The sequence below is a fragment of the Scophthalmus maximus genome, chromosome 20, assembly GCF_022379125.1.
Source record: "Scophthalmus maximus strain ysfricsl-2021 chromosome 20, ASM2237912v1, whole genome shotgun sequence".
In the NCBI taxonomy this organism is placed as follows: Eukaryota; Metazoa; Chordata; class Actinopteri; order Pleuronectiformes; family Scophthalmidae; genus Scophthalmus; species Scophthalmus maximus.
Genome location: NC_061534.1, coordinates 15725078 through 15744036, shown reverse-complemented (window position 1 = coordinate 15744036; position 18959 = coordinate 15725078). Strand labels below are relative to the sequence as shown.

Sequence of the window (18959 nt, the reverse complement as noted above, 5' to 3'; positions counted from 1 at the left end):
GTGCATTTTAACAAAAGCCATTAAGTCTTGTAATAGTACCGTCTATGAGAAAAGGAAAATGTATCCAGTTGAATTGTAATACATATCACTGCTAATAGTACTACTTAAATCTTACAGTACCCAACTGGCCCCGACCCTTCTCACTCCTCCTCCCGCTGTACTCCTCTCCTCTCCCAGAGAGAGTCTTCTAGCATTACCGAACGCCACGCTGATCATGTTCCATTATTAATAATTCACTACGTACTAGTACGTGTCTACCGCAGGTGGATATGTTCCATATATGCCAAAAGCCTGCTCACACCTCTGGCTGAAAGTGACGGCTTCAAAAGCTGTATTTTATTTTGAAGGGCCAGCCTATTGAAAAAACAAACTTTAAGTGTAAACGTCCAAGAATTCAGGTTACACAAGAGTGACAGTGGTTTCTTTTAGAGATTTGAATTGCTCAGTGTAGGTAAGCCTTTGTTCACTCTGTTTGACTCTTCTCCTCAGAGAGAACGGGTTTGACTACCTCGAATTCCGGCTGTGGATTGGCCTGTGGTCGGCCATATTCTGTCTGGTGCTGGTCGCCACAGACGCCAGCTTCCTCGTGCAGTACTTCACGCGCTTCACCGAGGAGGGCTTCTCTGCGCTCATCAGCTTCATCTTCATCTACGACGCTTTCAAAAAGATGATAAAGCTGGCCCACCACAACCCCATCAACGCCGAGTACGATCACAACCTCGTCACCCTCTACGACTGCCAATGCGTGCCTGGTGCGTAGTCTTCCACCGCTCGGACATCTAGAACCCCTCTAAAAGCTCACTGTTGACTGTATCATAATCCCAGTATGACCAGTGATACCAGATGGTGAAAGTTGGAACTGTCGTATTTGGTTTTGTCCCATTTGGCAGCGATTTTGCTTTTGTATGTCAAACAAAGATTTCAACTTATTTTCCCTGTGTTTACAGTGGAGATAACAAATGATACTCGAATGTATCGGCCACTAGATACCAGTGTTTACTTTCTCAGCAGCCCTATCAGTTTCAATGTCGCAAATCACTTGACCTAACCGTTTGGGAGAGAGATGTAACACAGACTGAAAATGTCAATTGTGACATTTCAAGTAACGGCTAGAAGTATTCGCATTTTGGTGATTAGATATTGTATCTGTTTTCCAGGCAACTCATCAGAAGTCCTTGATGTCTCTGCCTTGACAAACGGTACAGATCTGGTATGTGGTGTCCTTGTTATTGTGACGTTCATCCCCGCGACTTCAAAGTTGTGGAAAACTCATGCTTAGTACACGGACGGAGCAGATATTATTTCTCCAGATATTGTTTCTTGTTGGTAAAGGGAACTCCTTTGTCCTTGTGTCTCCAGTCAGTGAACTCCACCTGGGCGTCCCTGGACAGGCAGCAGTGTGCGAAGTATGGAGGGCAGCTGGCCGGAGAGGCCTGCGGCTATGTGCCTGACATCACCCTCATGTCCTTCATCTTGTTCTTTGGGACCTACACCTGCTCCATGGGCCTGAAGAAGTTCAAGACGAGCCGCTTCTTCCCCACCACAGTGAGTGGCGGCGCTTATCGCTGGATGTACAGAGTCTGGCCGCACTGCCGGGGACACTACAGATGTCAGTGGTGTTCAGCGAACACATTCTCGGTTTAGTCGACAAGCTCAGGTGCCCGGGAGAGTTGATGTGGGAAGGTCAGATTTCACTCTGCCAAGAGTGTTTAAGGCCGGAGGCTCCAGCTGAGAGATGCAAATTACAGTGAATTCACATTCTATTGAAATCAGTCACAGCGCCCAATTATAATAATGTTTGCAATGTTCACCCTCTTAGTTTAGATGAAGTACTACAGCTGATGATGGGAATGTTTTACAGACAAATTAAAAACTTTGACTATGATTGATGAAGGTCAGGCTAAATCATCAGCCAAGTTATTAAAATGTCAGGTTTTTTGGGGGGTTCTTTATTGGTCTTTGGTCTAGTTTGCAACCTGTCACAATTGTAAGTCACCATCTGCCTCACGGCTTTGTTTACATACTAGAAATAAGAGCTATAATAGCACTACCTTGCAGTAATGTGCACAGTCAGCGAGGGAATATCGGCCAGTGTTTGTTTAAAAACAAAAACATGTCGTTCAGCAGGGTGTAGGACCTTTGACACGTGAAGAAAAATGTCAGTACAGCCAGCAGTTCCTTCTGCCACAGGCTGAAAAAACCCACCACCTGCTGTAAACGTTTTCTCCTTCCAGGTGAGGAAGCTCATCAGTGACTTTGCGATCATCTTGACCATTCTTCTCTTCTGCGGCGTGGATGCCTTTGTTGGGGTGGACACTCCCAAGCTCATAGTGCCAAGTGAATTCAAGGTACATACTTCACTTCCAATAAAGAAAAAATGTCATTATTCCACTGAGCTTGTTTTCCTTGAGCTGTTTTTAGTCCAATGACGATGGTTGCCAAGGTGCAGTTTCCTCTTCTTACACCAGATAATTATGCATGTTCCTGCTAGAAAGCCTCTGTGAATCTCTGAAATCCCAGTATAATGCCTTCTCTGTAGTTTGCCCAGTAAGTGATACATATTACCTGAAACTAAGACAAAGTCATTCTTGGAGGTTGCTAAGCTCAAATGTTCCTCAGCTGGCGTTAACCCCCTACCGCCTTGACACAGAGAAAGGGAATGATGGGGTAGCGGCTCGGGCACCTGCATCGAATGACAACTAGGTTATAGGCGATGTGAGAACACAGACGGTGTTGTGGTACAAGCACAAAGCCAGCTTTGTTCAACCGCAGAGTCTGAATTCACCGATTTCTGTAATGTAATGAGGCACCAGTCGTTTCATACACTGTTTAGTTATCAATTTTTTAAAAGATCTTAATTGTGTACACGCAGAAATGATATGCCTTGTTTTTATTATTTTTGTGTAGCCCACAAATCCACACAGGGGCTGGTTTATTCCCCCTTTTGGAGGGAACCCCTGGTGGGTGTACCTGGCAGCCGCACTCCCCGCGCTCCTGGTCACCATTCTGATATTTATGGATCAGCAGATCACCGCCGTGATCGTCAACAGGAAAGAGCATAAACTCAAGGTTGGTGCAACGCCAGAGTTTCAAACAAACATTTGCTAACCCAATACTGTCCCATCTGCTTCTATAAAAAAAAGTCTAATCCTCCAAAAAAAATATTTTTTTAATTTAACAGTTAAAATATACTTTGTAAACTATATCATCCTGTTCACTCATCTACATATGTTCCTCGCAATGCTCGGAATAAATCGTGATAATTCCTGGTGGAAAATAATGTGCTTTCATGCATAGTGACATTTTGTCTTGGAATAGTCTCATTTGAACGCAGTATTATACAGCATGTTTGTGTAGATTTTGTGATAAATGTGTAACTGCAGAATGTAAAGGCCATAGTCATTAAGTCATTGAAACTTTGAAATGCCCTGAAATTCTAAGGAAATGGGGGAAAGACTATGGTACATTATGGTACTGTATCTGATGAAAGCGCATTATTCTTCTCTGCCGTCTGTCCTCGTGTGTCCCCTCAGAAAGGGGCAGGGTATCACTTGGACCTTTTCTGGGTGGCCGTCCTGATGATCGTCTGCTCCTTCATGGGCCTGCCGTGGTACGTGGCGGCCACCGTCATCTCCATCGCCCACATCGACTCTCTGAAAATGGAGACCCAGACGTCAGCCCCCGGAGAGCAGCCTAAATTCCTTGGTGTCAGGTGAGTTAAGCGCAGCTGCTCGGCCACAGTGTCGACGCCATGTAAGAATCAAAAAGAGTCTTACTCGTTGGGCCAGAATGGACCTTTCTGCTCCCCTCTCTGTTTCCCCCTGTTGGCTTGCGACTCAGTTGCAGCCATCTTGGATTCCCACGTGTAAATCCATCTCTAAGCGAGTGTCTGGAAGGAAGACTAACGGCTAACATCGTTTTTAGGACCGTGGGCCACAATGTTGGGTTAAATTCACATTAAAAGTTGACCTGCATACAAAAGTACAAGTGCAGCAAATAGTTTTTAGATTAAGACCTGCACATGAGCGAAGATGGAGGAAATAAGCAACCTTACGTATCAATAAGAAGTTGAGGAAACAGAAGAACACAAAAAAGGGAAAACTATCTTTGAAAAAGAAGAAAGGGGGGAAAAATTCTATATATATAAATATTAAAGAAAGAATTGTTTCACTGAAAAGCAAAAAGTAAACATGGTCGAGGTGGAGGTCAGCGGGAAAGGTAGCGTGGTTACCATGGCGATTCTAAGGGTTTATGGCGATTTCAAGGATCAAGGCCACATAGACTTGTATAGGTGATGATGATGATGATACCAATTGGGTGCATATCAATTGGGATATGCAGAATTCTTAAGCATAACTTTTCAAATAAAAAAGTGAAGTTCACACTTTTGAACGCCTCAAAGAGAAGGCTGTCATTCATTGTACCAGTTTTAGTGTGTTCTGTGTGTTGAAGATGAATATTATCTCTTGTGAATTATGTCTGTGTTCTAAACTGTTGTTAAGGAAACATGGTATGAACTGTTTTTCAGTCTAGATTCAGATCTATTGTCTTTGACGCTTGTGTGAGTTATTGATGCAACTTGTGCTTTTCCTCCTCTAATCCAGGGAGCAAAGAGTCACCGGGATCTTTGTGTTCCTGCTCACAGGACTCTCCGTCTTCATGGCCCCTATCCTCAAGGTAGTGCTCCGGCTTTCTTAATTCTTCTCTGGAAATATGGATTACTGTCCTCTCCTTTTAGGACAAACTCCTGTCGCCCCTCTTAAATTTAAGATAATTTGAAATCTTTTAATTCCTCCGATTAGGGGCTCCCACAGTAGAAGTAATGCGATGTGAAATGAGCACGTTCATCAACGCTTAAGCTGTGATTGCAGCTGAGTGTGTTCTTCTGGAGTTTCCATTCCCTCATTAAGCGGCCAAATAAAAAACATGTGAACTCGCTGAGTGAAGATTGGTGGACCTGGGACGCCCCCATGTGGTCATTATGAATACTGCGCTCCTGGTCCCACACTCTCTTGCTTATCTTATTGTCTGGTGCAAATAAAGCAGATTTATTTTGACGGCAAACGTCTACACAAGCTTGCCAGATTGTAGTTGATCTTATTTTTCATGTTCTAATGTTGGACTCCTCATCTAATACTAAGCAAGTGGTCAGCAGAGCTGGGCCTGTAGGAATCAGATCACTGGTCTCACTGATGTGAAAGTTCATTCTCAGAGAAGCTGCTCGTGCTTGTCTTTTTCTTCAAACCAATCAGGGATGCTGAACACAAACATGAACACGAGTGTTTTTGAGTTCATGCACATGATATTAATGCCGCTGTTCTTGTTTTCAACCATGCTCTGTGACCTTCAGTTCATCCCCATGCCTGTGCTCTATGGCGTGTTCCTCTATATGGGAGTGGCGTCGCTCAACGGTGTCCAGGTGAGCCTGTCTGACGTCTTCAGTACCTGCTTAACCAGTGTCAAGCTAGTTATTGGAAAAAACTACAGTCGACTACTCATGACATTTTACTAATCAAGAAAAAATAATTACAATACCAGTTACTCAACACAAAAGGTAATTCGTTACACCTTTGTGCGTCACATCTTTTTGTATTCAACATGTAGAAATAAGAAGCAGCAAGGCTGCAGTTAAATAGTATGTACTGATCATCGCCAGTTAATGTTAGCTTAGCCCAGGTGGAGCAGCACTCCAAATCCTTCAGGAATGTCAGTCTACCAGTCAAACAGTAATTACCGAATTTGTAATCCCTTGTTACTGAAGAGGGAAAAAAAGATGTCTAACATGTTGTTGTCCAAGCCTCAAAGTTAAATACAGACTCTTTATACAAATCTCCCTCTTAATTATTACCATCAACGGCGAGGAGTAACGAACTCATGGTAATGACATGTCTGCAGCAATTTGCGAGAACCACACAAATATTGTTCAAAGTCCATCTGCACCGCTTCCGGCCTCGTAACCGTTTGTCTGCATCAGTTCATGGACCGCCTGCTGCTGGTGCTGATGCCCGCCAAGCACCAGCCGGACCTGATCTACCTGCGCCACGTCCCCCAGCGACGCATCCACCTCTTCACCTTCATCCAGGGCCTTTGTTTGGCCCTGCTCTGGATCCTCAAGTCCACCGTGGCGGCCATCGTCTTCCCTGTCATGGTGAGAGACGGCCACGGTCTCTGATGGAGCCGAGCACGAACCCGCGGATATCTGGGCGTGAAAGCTAACCAAACTTATCCCCCCTCCGGTTCACAGATCTTGGCCTTGGTTGCAGTGCGCAAGGCCATGGACTACGTGTTCTCCCAGCACGACCTCAGCTACCTGGACGACGTCATTCCAGAGAAAGACAAGAAGAAAAAAGAGGATGAGAAGAAGAAGAAAAACAAGAAGAAGGGGAGCATCGACAGTGAAACTGAATTTGTAAGTAAACCATAGTTTTAGCCTAAATATTTTCAATATGCATACATGTAGATGCATTTTGAATACATGACGCATTCTCATGCGTCCAGTGTTGTTATGTGATTGTAACAGTCTCCTGTAGATCCTCATGTTTGATTAAAAAACCACAAGTGTTAATGTTCCTCCCTCCCTGCTCCCACAGTCTGACTACCCATACCATGAAAATATCCCCAGTATAAAAATCTCTATGGATATGATGGAAAAGGAGCCCATGTTGGGGGATAAATCTCTGGATAGTGAGTACAAGCCAGAGTTTGCTTCTTCTATAGCGCCGAGGCTCAAACTTTGCTTCTAAAGGCTTCATGCTCGCAGTTTCCTCTGTCGCACTACACTTTCCTGCATGCACTTAACTTAATTCAAAATCTTACCACGGACCAATATGCCTTTCCGACGTGACGCTGCTCTGACCACCCAGCTTGAACTGTTAACGAGTTGGTTGGTTCTCAAAAATTCCAACCCTATATGTAACTCTGTTGGTGCTTGACTTCCTTTTAGATTTTCTTTTATTTCCTTCTGGTGTATGTGAAATATGTCTTCAAAATGTTGTTTTTCCTACACCCCCCCCCCCCCCCCCCCCTCCCCCAGGAGCTCAATCGCAGACTCTCCTTAACCCACATTCGCCGTGCTGAACACTACTTGGAGTCTCCCACAGTGGCCGAGTAAGTGAGTACCAGCTGGCATCCTCATCATCACGTTTTCTCTGCAAGGCGGTGCACTAGTGATTCGTACTTTGTGATTGTGATTGAGGTCATGATACGTCACGTTTATGTTAAACTACATCTTCTCTTCCTTCCAGTCTCGAAAGAGGTTCATACGAACTGGGTTTGCCTCAGATTCGAATTGGCCGGGGCTCTGAGGATAATGGTTTCCTCTGGAAGAGGGGCTCTGAAACTGATCTGTGACTCAATCACCCAAAGAACCAAGCAGAACCAGCACAACCTCCTCTTTAGTACAAGTTGTACCGAATTCGGACAGGATGGAGGCATTTGAAATTCAAATTTAAACTCTTTGGTGGTACTGAATTTTAATGAGGGCTGACACCAGAGCGACGTGATTGTTCTTCAGCCATGTGATTCCCTGCAGAAAACAAAAGGGGCTACTCAAAGTCCTTTTTGTAAGCAGTTTTTATGGGACATCAATATCTTATTAATGTGTATGCTATAATTTATCAAGCATCCAGCACAATATGTATAATCATCAAAGAGGTGCAGAATACAGTAGATTTGCAGAATACAGATGGCTTCATACACTTTTCCTTTTCTTCACTTTATGTATATTTTTTCCCCCCAAAGAACATGAAACATCACCAGCCTCTTCTAATGTTTCTTGTATGTTTTGCGTCATAACTACTGGAATTTTTTAAAACATAGTGGAGGTGTTGCAATTAATGGCGAGTACTGTTGATACACACAAGAAATCCTCCTTTTCTTGTAGTGAGCAAAAGTCTACGAAAGGTCATCTGTGAGCAGACATTCAGTTTTGTATATATGGGGCATATAATATGCATAAATTATTTATCAAGCATCCGTCTAAGGCTGCATATTCAAACGCAACAACACATTTCGAAGGTAATATAAGAATACAATGTTTGTTTTCAGTACAGTACATGCTGCAAATTCTATTTTTGTTTTCCAACCGCCCCTTTTTATATATATATATATATATATATTTATTATATTTAAACTCTCGGTTGTATTAATCTCAAGTATTGCTTTACTTTTTAACATCCCCATCTGAGCAAATTCTTTGTGGTAAATATTCACTCGGCTATTATTTTCCTGTTGTAGGGAGATAATGCTGTAGATATATTACATCTGTATGTAGTTCTACCTCTTGTTTTCTGTAGGTGCCAGGCATTATATATTACAAACATCTCTGTCATGCAATTTTTTGTGATCCAACTCTGATTTTTTTCTCCAGCTGTCACTGCATAGGATCTTTGAATCTTTACATAGAATTCCTTTTTTTTGTTCTCTGACTTTCTTTTTGCAACATTGAATAATTATGTATGGTTTTAGTATTTTAACGGTTAATTCCAACAAAGTTACTTCTTAGGTTTTTCCACCGAAACATTTGAAACCTTTTGTTTCAACTATAGATGCAGAGAATATAAAATGGCATTATGATAATGAAACATCATCATTCAACGGTTGGTGTACTGATGTTATGGGGGCAGTGAAGTGATGGCCGTCCCTGTCTAATCCATCTGAATGCATGAAGTCAATGTGTGTACACACACACACACACACACACACACACACACACACACACACACACGTGATTATATTTAAAATCTGTGAATGTGATAAAAGTTCAATCTTTGAGTAAATTTGTATCTTATTTTTTTTTATGTTATTGTTATATTTTTAATGAAAATCAACAATCACTGTGAAGAACTACTGCTCTATAGTGTAAAAGTGCTTCACTATAAAACAGCTGAGATGATCTTTATTGCATCATAATCTAAATTCTATTTAGGGACAGTTTGACGAGCAGTGAAACGCATCCGTCTTTAATCTTGCAATATTGTGTAAATGTCTTTATCATGCTCTTCTTGCTGATTGAAGTGTACACTGTAACTAATTCAGTAGATTTAAGATATTCTTGCACTTGAACGTAACATCTCAATCATTTGAAACATTTATCTTAGAAGAAAATCATTTTTTAATGCAAATGAGTCTTTAAGGCTTTAAGTAATGTTTTCCAAATCACATCAGTATGTGAAGCACAAGACTGGTTAAGTCACTTTGAACCAAAAATTAAAAACCACATCGTCTTCCACACTGATCTGTGATCTGCGTAAAACTGATTTTTAGACCTGCTGGTTCTGATTCCACAAACAATGCAATACTTTTTTTTAAAAATACTCTTACTCTGAAAAACAGTTTTATACAAGCGTCTTAAATGCTCGATAACAGAATTGTCTACTCAGATGGAAACAAGGTCAGAGGGATTCAATTTTTTATGGAGCAGTGTTTTGAATGAGAGCAATAAAACAATCCAGATGATTCTTAAATGCAGAGTTCTGTGTTTTTTTCTAACATTTTGATAAGAGTTTGAATGCTTTTTGAAAGTGTTTGAAATAATATTGTATGAAGTGTTATCAGTGTTAGTGACTTGGTGATCAGCAGTAAAGCAGGTCTACCCTTCTGAATATACATTTCATGCAAACATGCATCATTTATCAGGCCACAAAGTGTTTTTATCACATCTGCCGGTGCTCATAGGCACAACAATAATAATTAACTGCTGCAGACTTGATGAAAATGTATTAATAAATGATACATGATCAGGATACAAACCATCTGGTTCGGTTGATTCAAACACGTGGAGTGCATAGTTGTTTTTGAGTTGATTTATTAGTTGGACTGCAGGCACCGTCCTCACATCCTGCTGCAGGTGCTCCGTCTCCCGGCAGAGATGAAAAAGGAAAACCACATAGTTGCTGTGATCACAGGACTTTGGAGTCGCCTGTAATGACACTAATTGGCTCATGGCTGAGTCACCGTGTTCTTGTTATTGCCAAGATGAAAAATATGTGTAATAATTGACGTTTTTTTTAACTTCACATCCACTAAGGGTAATGATATTGGATATTACAGGTGGTGTCTGAGTATGAGTAATGTGTCGATGAAAGCTCGGGAAGGAATTGAAAAACTGCTGTATCTGAGTGTAATACCCTCAACATATTAGAAATATCACATTCTAAATGTTATGGCTGATCCTTTACATCTCACACTGCATTATACATAGGCTCACAGGGGCAGTAGTAACTCTTAAAAAATGAAGAAAAAAAGAAAAAATCACTTTTAGGAGTGATTTGAAAAGACAGAAAAAATTGGAAAAACTTTGCAAAGTGATGCAATCCAATACAATAGGTCTGAGTCTTTGAAACTCGAGCTTTGACTCTGAGAGATATTGATTCAACTTTTTTGTCATGTTTTTTTTCAGGCAGTTCTTTGTGGCACTCCTGTACGTGAATTGTGTTATACTGAAAGTCCTTTTTTCATATGTTGGATTGTCCACAATATAAAAACAAATGACCATAGTAAGAGTTTTGCAATAACTTATACCTTTGTGAAGACGAGGAGAAAAAATACCATGAAAATAATGCTACCCACCACGACAACAACAAATAATACTGCCAAAATATTACGAGACAGAGGCTTTGTATGTATGTTTGAGTTATCCACTATGAAAGGTTGAGGAAAATCTCTCTTTCAGGAAATCACAGCGGCAGCCTAAGTTGAACAAATTAAATGTTAATGTGCCAGGACTTCTGCATGTCTACACGGATTTAAAGATTATAGTACCACTCACCACTCCAATCAGTCACCCTGTGTAATCCAATTTCTTAGAAAATCAATTGCTCTTGCCTATAGATCAAATACGAGCACCATATACTGTATAAAAGAGTGGGTACATGTATATGTATATTTCTGAGGTGAACAACAGCAACAATACCAAGGGTTTATGCTAAGTTGATTAGATTTCCAAAGTTAATGTCAAAGCCTGCTAAAATGAAAAAGGCATAAACTATAAGCAAACAGAATATATTTCGTAAGGGGATGCATTTGAACGTGCTGTATGACCCAATTAACTACTCTGACACGGTCACTGTTGCCCCACAGCAGGAACATCATTAGTCTGCACCAGACGTCCAGCTTGGTTCTGTCTGTGTGGACTGTCTGTCTCTGTGTCTGCGGGGGCTTTACTGCTACATTTCTAAAACATACAGCTCTGGTTATGTTCTTAATAGTGCTACTGTTTGTCTCTGTAGACCAAAACATATACGCTGCATTATACTTTGAAACTGGTGCACAAGAGGGAGCAGTACCCCTAATGGAATGAGGTAAGCAATGAAACTAATGGCTCCTGCAGGTGACAAGGCCATGACTTACAATAATTCAGCTATTGCCTATAAATAAACAATTGTAATAAACAGTGGTGGAAACATGGCAGTCAGTATTTTCTTTCATTTTAATCTTGCATTTAATCTTTTTAAATATACTTAAAGAATCAAAGAGAGTCATTATTAAGAATATGTCCTTTTAGAGCGCTACACAATAATCTTATTGTAAGTATAATAATTAAGTCAATCATGTGGGTTTAAAAAAAAAACAACTTCAACATGAAATAACTTGTAACTATAGCTGTCAAAGTGATGACGGAGTTTAAAAAAGTGAGCTACAATATGTTTAATTTTTAATGTTGAATAGAGGTGAAATGAAATAAATTAAACGCAATTACTCAAGGAAATACCTCTTGAATACAGAATTTACAACTGCAAATGTAACACTGAAAGCGGCTGATGGCAGTTGATGGCAGAGACCTCTGTGTGACGAGTGTTGTTGTTTTTTTAAGTTATGGATCAATCTTTAACTCTTCAGCTCATGTGTGTGCATCTAACTGTTACAGTTACAGTTAAACTCTTAAATTGTCTTAGTAACAATCACTGTTGGGTTTACGCACCAGAAAAAAGTGTTACAAAATAATGACCTTACATTATTTCTCCCGAGAAATAGTCTCATCAAAGGAGGGAAAAACCCAAGAGTAATAATCACTATGAAAATCCTGGTTAATGATTTGGCTCAGAGTTTAAATAGAATAATAATAACAGGCTTCGTGATTCAAAAGGAAAATGGGTTGCAGCGCAATTTTCTGCTCCGTTTACCTCATTATTAAATTGTCTTATCAGCTTTCCCTGCAAGCTAACTGTGCCACAATTTCAACACTGTATTCTTTCCTTTATTTAGATTGCACATGCATGTATACATTTGGCAAAGCTTGTGTTTTCTTTGACACATGGCAATGATAGTATAATTACATAGCATTTATGTTGTCGTCAGATCACAAGGTGTGACAAAGAAAGGTCACCGAAGGGAACCTAATCTGTGGACCAAATTCTTGCGCCTGCAAACTTCTGTCCCACCACACTTTTCTTTTAGCATGATGTTCCTTGCACTGAATATACAATTAGCAGACACACACCACTGCAATGTACTCAAATGAAATCATAAATAGTGATTCAATCAAACTGTGACGCTGCTAATAACAAATATATAATTGTCTCAGTTGGCATCGTGGAAGACAATCTATTTGGGGAAGATAATGACAGTCAATGACTGTCAGACGAAGACCCAGAAGGAAAGCACATTAATGGCTCCTCTGGACTGAGAAATTACACAGTGAGCAGAGTCTGGACAGACACCACAGGACATTGTTATGACCCTCGGAGACCACGTCATGGATGGGAGGGAGGTACAGTGGGTGTCAAGAGCGAACAGGGTTCACTGACAGGTTATCAAGGGTGTTAAAGCTGGGAGCGGAAGAAGCTACAGAGCAGAACACCTATCTTCATCCGTGACAGGAGTCAATTGTTTTTCTCACATCTCCAAATCAGACATTAACAATATTCAGTCAGGACCAGCATATCCAAACTTAATTCATTTCAATAATTCATACACATACAGTCATTACATTTGTTGGCATGACTCTGTTCTGGGACCTTCCTGCCCCTCCACGCGCATCCGTGCTAAGCCCGAGGTAGGAACAGCACTCTTATAAACCTCCCGCCAGCCTTCATGGGAGGCAGTGAGAGCAGATGTGCTGGATCGTGAATGCTAGGCTCAATTGGTTTTTAGTTTTTAACATTTGTTATATGGAAGTTCCACCACTAATCTGACCAGGCTGGCAGTGTTTCCGGTGTCATATTGATCAGTGTATGTCCTTTGATATGGTGTTATTTTTGTGTCTCTTTCCCTCGCGAGCAAGTTGAGAAATGGAGCACAGGAAAATATATTAAGAGAAATGATATGCAAACAAAAAATAATTTCCTTTGAGCTAATAAAAATCTATGCTGTGTTTTTTTGTTTTTTACCATTATCCATATTAACGTGCAATAATAACCCCTCTCACGCAGTTTCATTCATCTACACTCACACAAACTCTGGCTCTGTGCACTCAGACCGCAGTTCGCTCACTCACAGTGTCTCTCTCTTCCTCTCAACCCCAACACTCTGTGCTCGCTCAAGTTTGCCTTCAAGCTCCCCCAACATGGCACATTGTTATATTTGTGCCACAAGTCAAGTCAAGTCAAGTCAATTTTATTTCTATAGCGCATTCACAGACGGCTGAGCCGCACCAAAGTGCTTCACAAGAAAGTGCTTAAGTGCAATAAACAAAGAATAATACAATAGGTAAAGTACAGCAGAAAAGAAAAAAGAAAATTTAAAAGGTAACCAGGGAACACAATGCACTGGCACTTAAAAAAAGGAGACACTAATCGAAGGCTAGTGAAAAAAGGTGGGTCTTTAAATGGGACTTATAAATATTCAGAGACTGGGCTGCACGGATGTGCAGGGGGAGGCAGTTCCAGAGTCTGGGGGCCGCTACTGCAAAGGCTCTGTCCCCCCTGGTTTTTAGCCTGGACCTGGGTTAGTATGCTATCATGCCATCAGCCATCATGTTAGTATGCTAACATGCCAACATGTTATGCTATCATAGTATGCTAGCATTCCAACATATTATGCTATCATGTTAGTATGCCAACATGCCAACCATAGATATACTATTTGCCAACATGTTATGCTATCATAGTATGCTAGCATTCCAACATATTATGCCATCATGTTAGTATGCTTACATGCCAACATGTTATGCTATCATAGTATGCTAGCATTCCAACATATTATGCTATCATGTTAGTATGCCAACATGCCAACCATAGATATACTATTTGCCAACATGTTATGCTATGATAGTATGCTAACATGCCAACATGTTATGCTGACATGTTATGCTGCTTACCATTATACCTCGGAACTCGGAGCCCAGAGGTCCGGGGGGGGAGAGATTTTTTTCCGACCTTGTGCCAGTTGCAATTTCCGACTTGGAGGCCGCAATTCCGAGTTCCGAGATTATACTGGAACGATAGACCTGACTCACCACAGCAAGCAGCATGAGTGTTTTTACATGCTAAACCAAGATGGTGAACATGGTAAACATCACCATGATAGCTCTTCTAACTCTTCTAATTAGTCTAATCAATGATAATTGCTGATAATTGCTGAGCCCAGTAAGTTGCACACACAATGGGCTGAAAAATTCAAAGATTGATCCTCCACATGTCCATAACTTAAAAAAAAAAACAACAGGCATAGCCTCAAACAATCGTCACACAGAAGTCTCTGCCATCAACAAATTAGTACAAATATATTTCAAAATGCCAAAGTTCACATAAACTCTAGCTGACTCTATGTTACATTCCTCTCCTTTTCTCCTTAAGGTAACATTTTTGACAGTTTTTATGCTAAAGGGATTTTTTTATGTGTTAATCTAGCAGTTTACATTTTACAGCAACTCCGACTCCGGCAAACTCTGACAGAAAAGAAAGGTTTTCTGTGACAACCACATACAAAAATAGTTGCTTGTTGCTTTCTCCCTTCATATCCCCTCAAGTCAAATGTCAACTATTCACTTACAAAGCGTTTACCCTCCACCTCAACCTGCTGCATATTAGTCAGGTCCCTGCACAATCAGTCCTCACTTCATCTTTCCTCTCACCTCTTGCTCCTGCATCGATCCCACATTGATCTGTTATCAAATCTCACCTCTGCTTCTCAACCCATCATCTCTGTTTTAACTGTCTGAGACAATTTTCTCCCAAACATACCGTTAATCACAAATTCAGCTTCAATATTGTGTTTGGCGTTTGCAAATTTCTCCCCCTTAAATTTGCAATGCAGCCTGCACTAATATAAGTATTTTTAGCCAACATGTGTAATAAACTGAATGAATGCACTGCACGGTAATGAAATCCCATTCAGTTACAGAGGCCGTGCAACTTCACATTTCATTCACTTAGCAAAAGTGTGAGAGGGGTGAGAAGGTAAAAGGTGAGATATGATTTACACAGGACTTGATGAGTGGGGGAGTCAGCACCTCGGAGGAGGACTGATCCTTGATAACTGATTGGTTGATCAAAGACGAGCAATTAAATCCCTCAACACAAAGTCGTTTCATATGCCCAGCCTGCACAGAGTAAATGCATGGTGCATGGTGTAACAGCAATATATGTGTGTGTATATATATATATATATATATATATATATATATATATATATATATATATATATATAGTCAATTCACACAACGCCTCCAGACCCGTATTACTGCCAGCACCTGCACTGCCCAGCACATCTCTCATGGGTGACTCTCATCTCCTCTCTGTCATCTAGAACAGCTACGGCAGTCTCTGCCTGGTAGACACTTTGCACGGATGCACAGGGGATGAGAGCGGGCTGCTTTTTGCTCTGAACGAGGGGAATTTCTACGAAACAGATAATTAGCACCTGGAAGCAGAAAAAGAGAGGAGTCCAATCCAGATTCCTGTGAGGTAAGAGAAATGGTTTCTATTTTAAAATGATGTGTGAAATTTTTTGATTTTTTCACTTATATAAAAAAAATAAGTTACACCTCTGGAAGAAAATGTGACTTTCCTTCCCCACCACCCGGCTGAATTAATTAAACACAAACGCAGCACTCTGTGATTTACTTTTGACAGTAGAAATTATCACTGATGCACTATAAAGGCGGATATGAACAAGACACCCAGCAGGAATGATCATTTTGAGTTGTATTGTTTCAAGGAAAACAATCTATCATTTGATCCAAATCCCTGCTGATTGAAAGTCAAACAAAACCTGATCTCCCCTTGATATCCAGGTTTATTCTGAGATTAATTGTTATTCAGCATGCTATAATTGAATGAGCAGTATGTGCTGAATGTGATTGTGTGAGTGAGTGAGTGAAAAACAATAACTGTCAGTGCAGCTGTGGAGAAATATTCTCCTTTACTTGTATTATACTTTTGAAGACGAATAAACACAAGCGTCTCAAAGTCAAACTGCCACAGTGACAGTAGTTTTTTCTTTTACATTTGACAGCCCATAGCAAATAATAGTAACACAGGTATAGCTGCCAGTTGAGGAAATTCGAACTATTAATCCTGCAGAAGACAGGAGCCTATAACCTTAAAGAAATAAAAATATTTTAGAAAGAAATTTGGTCAAAAAGATGATCAAGCACATAATCGTCAAAAAGAGTTTGGATTCAATACCTCATTCGGTCCCAGAACGCCAGTTTCACATGATTGCTGTTACCAATTTTGCAGACTATCAAGCTCGCTCTTAGAACAGATTGGTCATTTCGGTCAGCATGGTGTTTTTTTTACAAGCTGTGAGAGAGCATGCCCTTCACTGAATCTACCCAATTACAATAATGAAAAGACACAACAATTGAACTATTGATTTCTGGAGAGGTTCAATTGTTTTATGCAATTACCAACTGATTCTTCTCCTGGTCTGCAGGATTGCACTCCACAGGGGTGTGGGGTGGGGTGGGGGGGCGTGTTTTATAATTGGTTGATTTGTTAAGGGGAGATTTTTATTCCAGAACACATGCACCAATGTGCCGAGCACAGAATATGATATCTGAGTGTTAGAGTAATGCCTGTATATCTATGTCTATCAACCAGATACCACCATGACCCAGAATCCAGTACTTAACACTACCTGGCAGAGCCTGAACCCTTCCAATTCCCCAGGATTGCAGGAAAACGCTTTGACCCACCAGAACATCACCTATGTTGATTTCTACCTCCACAAGCCTTCTGTGGCTGCAGTCTTCACCATCTCCTACCTTCTCATCTTTGCGGTGTGCATGGTGGGCAACGGGGTGGTGTGTTTCATTGTGCTACGCAGTAAGAACATGCGCACGGTCACCAACCTGTTTATCCTCAACCTTGCCATCAGTGACCTGCTAGTTGGCATCTTTTGCATGCCAACCACTCTGGTGGACAACATCATAACAGGTTTGTTAATGAAATTTTTAAATGTAGGATTAATTGTAACAATCAAATTGTTTGTGCACTCTGTTTGTCTCTATGTTTTAACACTCAACAATTTTAACTGTATCGCTCTTTTCTGCAGGATGGCCCTTTGGTAGTGTGGTGTGTAAGCTGAGTGGGATGGTTCAAGGGATATCTGTGTCAGCATCTGTGTTCACCCTAGTGGCAATAGCTGTTGACAGGTGAGGGTTGTAATTCCATTGGTTATTGGTTGTGTTTTTTATCCCACTAGACTTCTTTTCCTTCATGCATATCCTTCAATCCCCTTTGTCTCAGGTTCCGCTGCATTGTCTACCCCTTTAAGCAGAAGCTGACCATCGCCACCTCAAAGTTAATTATCGTCATCATATGGGTCCTGGCGGTGTCCATCATGTGTCCCTCAGGGGTAATGCTCCAGGTTACAAAGGAGCAGAGGGTGCGGATTGTCCTCCGCCGCAACAATGATAGCCGCCCCTTCTACTGGTGCCGGGAAAATTGGCCCAATCAGGAGATGCGGAAAATCTACACCACCGTCCTCTTTGCTAACATCTACCTTGCCCCTCTCAGCCTTATAGTCGTCATGTATGCCCGCATCGGCTTCACCCTCTTCAAGACCACTATTCCTCCAATGAGGGTCGGGGGGATTGTGTCTGGAGAAGGGAGTGGAACCAACAAACTGAGCATGGAAAGTCGTCACACAATTTCAAGGAAAAAGAAGAAGGTGATAATGATGCTGCTGGTTGTGGCTCTGCTCTTTGTCCTGTCCTGGTTGCCTTTGTGGACACTCATGATGCTGAGTGACTATGCCAGCCTGACAGAGCACCAGTATCGCGTCATTAATATCTATGTGTATCCCTTAGCTCACTGGTTGGCCTTCTTCAACAGCAGCGTCAACCCCATCATCTATGGGTTCTTCAATGAGAACTTTCGCAGAGGCTTTCAGGCGGCTTTCAAATTCCAGCTTTGCTCTGCTGACATTGAGCACCAGAAGACCTACTCCAATCGGATCCGAGGGAACGCTGTGCTCCCGGTCCAGCCTGCCATACTCAGCAGATCCGGCTCAAGAGTTGGATCGGTGGTGGTGGGGAATGGGAGGTGCTCGTATCAGGAAGAGGGGTGTTTAGCAGGAAGAAATGATATCCAAGAACAGGACCTGATAGTGGAAGATCTGGAAAAGGTGTCCCATATTTAGACGGACTGAGAGTGCAAAGCACATGGACACTTTAAGTGGTTTTTGATGCTTTCGGAGAATCATTATCGTATTTGAAGGACAAAGGAAAAGAGACCTCAGAAATATGTATATTTATTCCAAGTGAATGTACTTTCAACCTCTGCAACTTCTGTGACTCTTCACCATCCCAGCCACAAATGCCATCAATCTCCGTTCAAGCATAGGTCAGACATTGTTCAGTCAGTTTGAAAAGACTGATGTAAAAGATACAAAAAGATAAGACAGAAACTTGAGAAAACTGCTCATAAAATGTTGGTGCAAAAGGTAAAAACTGTGTTAACTCCATTACAAATTCCCTTTGCAGGTGATGTAAAACCTGTGAGATTCAATGAATGCCACAGTGGAAAAGTTTGATCAGACTTTGCTTCACAGGGGCACTGAATATTACTCTT

General features: G+C 41.2%; 2 protein-coding genes across 4 annotated transcripts in view; both read left to right on the top strand.

The window, feature by feature from the left end:
* The window catches only part of LOC118284858 (electrogenic sodium bicarbonate cotransporter 1-like), a 31371-nt gene extending 21907 nt beyond the window's left edge, over positions 1 to 9464 (top strand). For 2 of the 3 annotated variants that reach the window (XM_035607990.2, XM_035607992.2), the window contains 13 exons: positions 490 to 752; positions 1158 to 1210; positions 1360 to 1545; positions 2235 to 2348; positions 2908 to 3069; positions 3534 to 3712; positions 4605 to 4677; positions 5351 to 5419; positions 5975 to 6148; positions 6245 to 6409; positions 6591 to 6684; positions 7034 to 7111; positions 7245 to 9464. In XM_035607990.2, the coding sequence (XP_035463883.1) occupies positions 490 to 752; positions 1158 to 1210; positions 1360 to 1545; positions 2235 to 2348; positions 2908 to 3069; positions 3534 to 3712; positions 4605 to 4677; positions 5351 to 5419; positions 5975 to 6148; positions 6245 to 6409; positions 6591 to 6684; positions 7034 to 7077 (1576 nt within the window). In that variant the 3' untranslated portion in view covers positions 7078 to 7111; positions 7245 to 9464. The remainder of the gene's footprint in view (positions 1 to 489; positions 753 to 1157; positions 1211 to 1359; positions 1546 to 2234; positions 2349 to 2907; positions 3070 to 3533; positions 3713 to 4604; positions 4678 to 5350; positions 5420 to 5974; positions 6149 to 6244; positions 6410 to 6590; positions 6685 to 7033; positions 7112 to 7244) is intronic. The other variant, XM_035607991.2, reaches the window with a different exon arrangement.
* A 7529-nt stretch (positions 9465 to 16993) lies between these two features.
* LOC118284859 (neuropeptide FF receptor 2-like) lies at positions 16994 to 18621 on the top strand. Its single transcript, XM_035607993.2, has 3 exons — positions 16994 to 17321; positions 17440 to 17539; positions 17634 to 18621. Exons 1-3 carry the CDS (start codon positions 16994 to 16996, stop codon positions 18526 to 18528), a joined length of 1323 nt encoding a protein of 440 aa, XP_035463886.2. The 3' UTR covers positions 18529 to 18621.
* The last annotated feature ends 338 nt before the right edge of the window (positions 18622 to 18959 follow it).

Coding starts and splice junctions, on each gene's coding strand:
- LOC118284859 (XM_035607993.2), top strand. CDS start 16,994: ATGACCCAGAATCCAGTACTTAACACTACCTGGCAGAGCCTGAACCCT. Junction 17,322..17,439: donor GGTGGACAACATCATAACAG/GTTTGTTAATGA, acceptor TCTTTTCTGCAG/GATGGCCCTTTGGTAGTGTG. Junction 17,540..17,633: donor GTGGCAATAGCTGTTGACAG/GTGAGGGTTGTA, acceptor CCTTTGTCTCAG/GTTCCGCTGCATTGTCTACC.